Source organism: Fulmarus glacialis, unplaced genomic scaffold (assembly GCF_000690835.1).
Source record: "Fulmarus glacialis isolate BGI_N327 unplaced genomic scaffold, ASM69083v1 scaffold35482, whole genome shotgun sequence".
NCBI classification, from domain to species: Eukaryota; Metazoa; Chordata; class Aves; order Procellariiformes; family Procellariidae; genus Fulmarus; species Fulmarus glacialis.
In genome coordinates this window covers 66,350-75,326 of record NW_009197812.1, presented here as the reverse complement: position 1 = coordinate 75,326, position 8,977 = coordinate 66,350, and the positions used below count along the sequence as shown (strand labels likewise).

At 37.5% G+C, this 8,977-nt stretch overlaps 1 protein-coding gene across 1 annotated transcript in view; it reads left to right on the top strand.

Annotated features, from left to right (window-relative positions):
• Positions 1–174: 174 nt before the first annotated feature.
• IARS (isoleucyl-tRNA synthetase) overlaps positions 175–8,977 on the top strand; it is a gene marked incomplete at both ends in the record, with an annotated part of 74,098 nt that continues 65,295 nt past the window's right edge. The window contains 4 exons of the mRNA XM_009572685.1: positions 175–280; positions 1,443–1,560; positions 4,604–4,751; positions 6,693–6,780. Of these exons, the coding sequence (XP_009570980.1) occupies positions 175–280; positions 1,443–1,560; positions 4,604–4,751; positions 6,693–6,780 (460 nt within the window). The remainder of the gene's footprint in view (positions 281–1,442; positions 1,561–4,603; positions 4,752–6,692; positions 6,781–8,977) is intronic.

Below are 8,977 nucleotides of genomic sequence, written 5' to 3'. Positions count from 1 at the left end.
GATTCTATGACAGTCTGTATTTTCTCCAACTGTCTGATCTGCAGGGTAGTAGTTATTCTGGTTAAGATACCGTATGAATTCCATGACAACAGTCCAGTGCATATCTTTTGATGTTCTTGTTTCAAGCTGGAGATACAAATCGGTGCAATAGTCTACTTGCTTTTTGTCTTGAAGATTACGATTTCAAACATAGAATGCAAGACGCTGACTTAAATACAGGTCCAGATTCTCAAGCACAAAATGACAGCCTGCAGGAAAAAGTGCTGCTTGCCAGGATGGGGTTGGTTGCTTAGCAATGAACTATTTATCTGGAAAGGGACCCAGAAAAGTGATCAAGATGGTTTGAAAAAATAGTTTGAGTAAAGGATTTTTTAAAGTCAGCAGTGTTTAACAATTTGGATTGGAATTTGAAATGATAAGACTCTGCAGAAACTCTGATTTTTGAGTTGAATTTGGCATGATTATTTAAGGCTTGCCCTCTGCTGCCTTTACTTTTAAGGTAGCCGACCTGCAGACTGTACCACTAAGTGTGCAAGTCAGTGAGACCTGATAAGCTGATAAATGTTGATAATCCTTTAGCAAGCCTTGCAGTATTCAGATATAGAGAAACATAGGATTTTGTCCATCACGTGGACACCTGATGAGTTGCTATGTGAAATATATTTCTCTTCCAGCTTCCGTTCATTTTGAACATTGACTCGATCTGTCGTATTGTAATATTATGTGCTGTCCTGATTATTTCAAGAAGACATAAGGATCCAAATATGCTATAGGCTGTATTGAAGATTTCGTAAACAGAGTTAAAGCTTGATGTGAGGCTGTGATCTTGGACAGGAACTGAGTCTGGAGTGAGATGAGTTAATAAGGGAGAACATTAATGTAAATTGTTGGACCATAAAAGTGAGTTCATTACTTTGCATGGTTAGCTGTGCCCTCCTGTGAAAAATGCTCTTCAGATTGTAAGGATTTACTCGGGGTGGATTGCAGGTATCTCGAACTTGTATCTGTCTCTCTTCTGTAGCACTGGTTGCTGTAGTAGGTGCTCAAGGTCATGTGATAAGTGAGCAGCCATGTCACTACGGAGGCTGATTTCAGCCTTGTTAATAGTTCAGATTTCAGGTCATCTTTATATTCAAGAAATTTGAGAAAGATTAATCAGCAATATGGATTTGTGTTTCATCTAAATACTATGTGCTGTGCGGTCAGTGAGTGGAAAAGAAAGCTGGTAAAATCAGCTCAAGCTAAAAATCAGCCAGAAGTACACTTGCAAACAATTTATCTCTTTCCTTTTGACTTGTAAATATTGTCTTTAGTTGATGATTGATTATTTAAAAAAGGTGTCATTCAGAACGGCACTCCAGGTAGAGCAGAACCCCATTTTGCAGTTGATTTATTAAATTTGAAACACCAAGTGCTACTCCATGTTCCTTGTTTACTTCCAGGTGGGTTTTCAAGCAGCTGTATGACAAAGGACTGGTGTATAGAGGTGTTAAGGTCATGCCTTTTTCAACTGCATGCAACACCCCACTGTCAAACTTTGAGTCCCATCAGAATTACAAGGTAAGTCAGTATATGAGTACATTATACGTTGCAATCAGATTTCTCTATTGTTTTCAGTTTGGATTTGGAAAGCTTTAGTATTTTTTGCTTGGTGCTACATGAGCGTATTATTACACTCCAAATTGGTAGTAAAAATTTAGGTAAATGGATTAGTTTCTATTATATTTTGCTGTTTTTGTTTGGATCACTTGATCTCAGCCTTCTTCCCTGTTCTTCTTGGTTACTACTTACATATATAAAAAGTACATACTTTGTTTTATTCTGGTAAATTACTCTCACTTCCTCTCGAGGCTCTAAAGGTGAGTATTGCACCGTGTTGGGTTTTTGTGGTAAATACTTAGAGGAGAGGTGCAGCTGTCCCTGTCTGTGCAGATCTGAAAAGAGGAAGGTCCTTGGCAGAGCTGAAATCTCTTGTGAGGGGTTTAATAAGAATTTTCAAAGACTGTGTTTGGTTGTAGTGCAGTAGGATAATAGGTCTTCTAAGAATCATTAATTTAGATTGAGAAATTCCAGGAAATGTTTTACCTAATATAATGCATGGTATACTGTGTTTTATAAGATGTTCCTTTAAAAATGAATGACTAGATATAGTAGGTGCAGCTTCTCATTTGCAAAAAACTTGGGTTCACAATGTGAAGGCAGAACTTGTGTCCCAGTTTTCCAAATTCTATGTTAGTTTGTCGACAGAGGTTTTGTATCCTTTCTAATCCCCGTCCAGGCCTCTGTATCCTTATACCATAAATCCTTCACTTGTGTTGTGGTTTAACCCCAGCTGGCAACTAAGCACCGCGTAGCTGCTTGCTTACCCTTTCCCCCAGTAGTGGGATGGGGGAGAGAATCAGAAGAGCAAAAGTAAGAAAACTCATGGATTGAGATCAGAACAGTTTAATATGTGAAATAAAATAATAATCATAATAATAATAAATTGTAATGAAAAGTAAAACGAGAGAGAAAGGAACAAAACCCAGGTGAAAAAAAACCAAACACGTGATGCAGCTGCTCACCACCGGCCGACTGATGCCCAGCCAGTCCCAAAGCAGCGATCACTGCCCCCCGGCCAACTCCCCCCAGCTTAAAAAGGCCAATTTGCTGGCCAAAAATAGTGTTTTTACATCAGACTTGTAGTACAATGCAGTCCACAGATACTAGAGCTTTCAATATTGCTGAGGGGTAATTGACCCTACTGAAGAATAAAGGTTTTGTGATTTAAGAAAGTGAGACCTGCAAAGATATCTCAATATTTGTGACTGTCTCACAACTGAAATAATTACTTTGCTCGTACTTATTAACTGACATTTCACTTAGGCTCAGGTTAATGAGCTTTCTTTAGGACAAAGACTGTGAGTGGTTTTGGGGGTGTGTGTGTGTGTGTGCGTGCCCCTTTTCCATAGAGCAAAGCTCTTTTCTGTTCTTGAGTCTTAATGAAATATTTAGATGCTATTTCTTATTCTAGAACCAGTAGAGCGTGGCGGGGAGGGGGTGGCGGTGCTGCTCTGCCACTTCATGCAAAAATTATCTTTTTTGCCTCCTAGAGGAGGTATTTTGAAGACTGAAATGTTGAGGGTCTGTAAGCTGACACTTATTCTTGGCGAGACCAGTCATTTCTGGGTGTGAGGCAGCTGTTATCTTTCTCACTGTGGAAAGCAGGCTTTGGCTTCTGTTTATCGATCCTGTGAGAAACAGGACACAAATCATGAGAAATGGGACACAAGAAGCATGTTTAGAAACTGAGTTAGGTGTCTGATGTACACTTGAGTGAACTATGTCAGCAGCTTGTACTACATTTAACCAAAGAAGCCTTGTCTTCAGATTAAAGCAGGCACAATTTTATGAACAGATAAAATATTATACAATGCCATTATTTGGCAGCCTGGATGTTATTTTTTATGGCTTCCAGGTTGTTTTGATCTACCTGGTCAACTTAGTGCTTCAGAAAATGAAGTGAATAGCCTACAGTGTTGTTTAACAACTGGTAGAGACAGAACTGTGGTGATAGCTCGATCTTTGCTTGGTATTGAGCGTGGTTTGAGAGTTATGTAATATTTATGTTTTACTGTTGACTGCACCAGATGTTCACAGAAAATTCCCTCTGGAGCAGCCCTTAGCTCAGATATAAATAGCTGCCTGTCTCATGATGTCCTTAACTGTTCCATGATGCTGGATGGAAACCGGAGTGCCTCGCACTAGAAGTGATGGGGGGATAGGACCTGTTCATGTGTTTAGGGTCTGTGCGCATGAAACCCATTTTTGTTTGGCATTTAAAATTAATAGTGAAAATTTCACATTTGCAAGATTAGAATTGCTTTTTCAATCTGCTTTTCATAATATCTGAAATGTGAAGTGACTGAATAAGATTGTAGATGCCTGAAAGAAAAACTTGTTTTCAGGGGATTCTTTTGACTCATTTGGAGATGAAGTTTTATAGAAGAGCTGACAAAAGTCTCCTTCCCTGAGTTTTTTTTTTTACTCTTAAGTATTGACGTACTCTTGTTTTTAGGTACCCAAAACTTTTTTTTCCTTGTTAACAACAGCTTTTTAATATGAGATTGCATCTTTTTAAGTGATGGCTATTCTTCCTACTCCCTGACTCTAGAGGAAAAGGTGGGAAAAGGCGGGAAAAGGCTTTGTGCAGTAGTATCTGGGAAACTGCTGATTTCCTTGACAGTTGAGATTGATTATAAACTTGTAAAATGGGGTTATAGGAGGTACCTGAGGGAACTGGCACTCGGCTCTCTGTGGTGTTTTGGCAGCTAATTCCCAAAATCTCACTGCTAGTCTGAATTGTTAACCCTATGGCCTTGTTGGACTGACACTTTGCACTGGTATAATGGAGGAACATTGCGATTGTTCTCTTCAAGCTTTCTTATGCTCCCACTTCACCTTCTACCACTACAGTGATGAACTAGGCAAGTTGCAAGATAGGTTTTGGTGGATGGCAGTAATAGTTACTACTTCTTAGATTTGTATTTTCTCCCTAATACATGCAGTAAGCCTTCTCCTCTCTCCCCTCTTTTTCCCCCTTTGACTTTATCTTGTTTTTAAGGACGTTCAAGATCCTTCAGTGATTGTGAGCTTCCCGCTGGATGAAGATGCAAGTGTTTCTCTTGTTGCTTGGACCACTACTCCTTGGACCTTGCCCAGTAATTTGGCACTTTGCGTTAATCCAGAGTTGCAATATGTAAAATTGAGAGGCAAGTGTTAACTGAAGGTGACATATAATGAACACTTCTTTCTTCAGTGACTGTGAATATGTACTTATATTTTGTATGATAGACTGTTTTATGCTGAATTCATAGCACTTTGCTGGGGTTGCATCAATGTTATTTTGAAGGATGAGATTTACTTTGTGTGGCTGATGATTTCCAGCTGCTGTCCTCTTTTTATTTTACATGCGTTGTGAGGACTGTTCCCTAAAAAATATTGATAGATGAAATAAAGAATAAGAGCAAATGTTTTATCTCTCGTCTTAAAGTCACACTATATTTGAGAGACAGGGAAGTGTGACTGGGTGTCGCCAGCTTTTTTTCTCCTGCCTTTCTTGGGGCTCAGACTCATGAACAAGTTACTGCTATACGACAGCTAAGTTGCAGTAACTGAACATCTCTGTACTCTTAACCCATAACACCCAAGATGTCACATGCTAGTCTCAACCTGACTGAAGTGTGTTTTTTAGCACAAATGTACGGCAAGGTATATACCGTGGTTTCCAATGTAAGAGTACATTTGACCAAGTGCCTTGGCTTACTCATGGACCAGTTGGTTGTGCCTGACTAAACAAGTTGTACTATAAGGTATTCTCTTTCATGAGAGCACCCAGCACTTCAGGAATTGTATGCCACAGACCATGTAGGGTGCCTAAACAATACAGGCTGTTGCTTTTCTCGTTACTGCTTCAAGTAGTTTCCAGGGTCTGCAGTTCCTTTTTTTTTTTTTTTTTTTTTTTGTTGACAATGGAGTGTGTTATGATGAGTCTTCCTTTTCACTTAGGAAAGGAATTTATTTTATTCTTGAAATGCAGTTGTCTTTAATTATATCTTGATTTACAAAACCCTTTGTTTTTTAAAAATTTAAATAAAAAAGTAAGCAGGTATTTGGATAAAAGTACTTCTTGCATTGCTGTTTTCAGGTTCTCTCAAACTGCTCACTTTTTCTGATTTTGTCAGTGTATGTTTTTAAAAAAAAAAAAAGGGGGGGGGAAGAGATAATCAGGTTAATGATGGCATTTAATCTGGAATAAAAAAATGCCAAAAGTATAATTTCCGGTTCCAGCATAACCACATGAATCTAATGTGTGCCTAAAGTGATGTTAAACATGAAAAGCTGCAGAGGCCTTTAAGTGAACTCCAGGTGTTTAGTTCTCTTAAAACAAAGAAAACCCAAATATGTTTTCGTTTTCAAAGGTTTTAACATAAATTTTGTCATCTCAAAAAGAGTTACTGGGTACTTTCAGAAATAACACCTACACCTGCCTGAGATGCTGAGTGTTGGGTTTGGATGTCTTTGGCCTACAGTCTGCTGGTGGGATAGTGACCCTGACTATGTTGATAGGGTAGTAGTCTGAATAAAATTTGTCACTGAAGTTAAGAGATCAGGGTTATTTCCGGGTAGAAAATTGATTTCCTTCATAACGTTTCACTCTTTATTTGTACTTCCTTCCTTTAAAAAGAAATCCAAGCATAAAATTGATTGGAGTAGTAAATGTCAGAAAGGCAGCATAAAGTGCAATTGTTACCCCTAATGTCAACATAATAATATTGATTTTATGTAGTAATTGTCCATCTTCTAATTGGTTTCAGTTACATATACTGAAACTTTTCCATTGCTTTTCTCTGGCACAATGAAAATAGGCAAGATAGGGTATTTCTGCCTCTCGAACAAAAAACCACACTGAAAATAAGTGGACTGTGTTTCATCCTGTGGTTTCTGTTTAAACTTAACTTTTGAAAAGTGTTCATTAAGTGGCTGTATGGGGAAGAAGTAGCTGGAAATTAGTGGTCGATCAGCAGGATTATTCTGGGCAGTTTTATAGCTGATATGATACCATCTTGCATAAATTGAAAGGTTTCGTAATGGTGCAAATGAGGGTATTAAATTGAGATTTATGTAACTTTTTGTTTTATTTTATATTCTAGATAATGCCACAGAAAAGATTTACATTTTGATGGAATCCAGGCTGATAGCACTGTACAAATCTGACAGTGAATATGAGATACTTGACAGGCAAGTACATAAATTATTACACACTTGTTAACTTCCAGTATTTTTATAGATCAGAAGTTAAATGTTTCAGGAAGTTGGATTTTGCCGTTATCTAAAGATGGGTTTCCCTGCATGTGTGTATATCTTGCAAAAATCTATAAAAGAGATTGAAAAAGTTTGCTTAGTCTGTCCTTTTCCTGTGTGTTTTCTTAGAAAGACGTTACCTTAATGTAAAAGTCTCAAAAAACCCTGGAGATTATCCAAATACTGAATACTTTCTAAACATTGGGTAAATATTTAAAAGAAAATGGAAAAAAGCAAAACCATGTCTTTAGCAAGCAAATACTGCTTCCATAGGATGGTCTACCTAAGTTACATAGTTAGTGGCAGTTAATGCTTTCTGAAGACTGCTTATTCATCATGGTTCAGTGGAAAAATACAAATTACTAAATAAGTCAGACTGTATAGGGAATGCAGGTGTTAAATTCTGTAGCTCTCTTAGACAAAATAGATAGCTTGACTTCCCTTAAATCTTTTGTATAAAACATCAACTTGTTGAAGAGGTGAAGTACAACAAATATTTATTCAGTCCTGTGTGGTGGGTAAAAAAAAACAACCAACCAACCAACAACAACCCCCCCCAAACAAAAACAAAAACCAAACCAAACTAACAAAACACAATAAACCCAACAAAAAACCATACAACACAAAACCATGATAAAACAAAACAAAACAAAAAAATCAAAGACTAGAATTTTTTTTGAGAATAACAAGCCTTCTGCACTGGCACCAGTTATTTTTATTTTTATCTTTTTTTACCAAGCAGTTGAAAACTTTGCAACATGTAAAAAACATTATAAAAAAGGAGGATACATCTATTTCAGCTAAGCAATTACATGTAGTCATTGAATTAGGGGAATGCAGAGCTGGAACGTTTGCTTAAGAGGTTGTCTACTCTGATGCCTCATACTGTGACAGTTGAGTAATTCTTATTTTGTATTTCTGCACTGATTTCTCCTTCCCTGCCCCTCCCCGCCCCCCCAACTGAATTCTCTTCATCTGTCACTTACTCTGTAGCAATTTAAGCTGGTACTCAATTTATAAAGACGATTTTCAGTGTGCTTATTCTTCAGGGTTGACAGAACTTCTGATCTCCAGATTTTTTTTCCTCCCTTCCTTTTTTTCCTCACCAGTAAAACCATTGAATAGTGTCAGCATTATGATAGTCTCTGCCAGGATACCACTGGAAATTTTCTTTCAGTCTGATACCGAATTAACAGTAACTTTTTTTCTCAAAGAGGTGGTGCGTCCATGTAAATGTACCACCCAGTTAAAGTATTTGTGTGTGTCTGAATGACATGTCAAAGTGTCAGAAGTCTTACTAACATTAAGACTTAAATCTATCTGCTTGCTTGCTATCTAAGCTAGGTAGTCTGCGTAAAAAGAAGTAATTTGGCTTGGTGTGACTTGTTCTTGACAAATTCATATTGTATCTTCTTTAGCACTTCACTTCTTAAAAACTCTTCAATCATTTAAAGTTGAATCAGGTTGTTATGCTAGTCTGACTGGTTTTTAGGTCCATCAGTATTCTCTCTTGAAGTATAGGTACTGTGTTGCTTTCCAGTCTTTTGAAACTTCTTCAGAGTGTCTGAAAACTAAGCCTTCTACTAAAACCACTCTATTTTCTTAAACATTTTTGCATGCGTTTCCTTTAGACTTAAAAAAATATAAGCAAGGTAGATGTATTAATTCTTGTTGATCTATTGTCTTTTGGTTCCAAATTCTTCTTTTAATGGAATACTACAAATTTAATTTCTGTCTGGTTGCAGTCATTCCAGGAATGCACTGAACATTTTGGCCTTTTTTGGTGTGGTGTTTTCATCAGAACTGTGAAGCACCTGCTCTTTAAGACAATCATACACAGGTTTCAGTTGTCATTGCTTATGTCCTGGCTAGTTGTATTTCTAATTTCTCCCCTTCCCCTGCCTGCAGAGATGCTTAATGTGGGCTGCACTTCCCCAGGAAACACCCCATGCTTTCCGGTTGTTTTTTGGTTTGGTTTGGTTTTTTTAATCTCTCTGCCTATACATAAGGCTATTAGCAATTTCTATTCTCATTGCAGGGCAGTATATTTTTCTTCTTTCTGTGTTAGTGCTACAGTCTTCTCAAGCTGACAATTTTTTTTTTGGTCATGCTCCAATTTTTTTTTTTTTTTTTT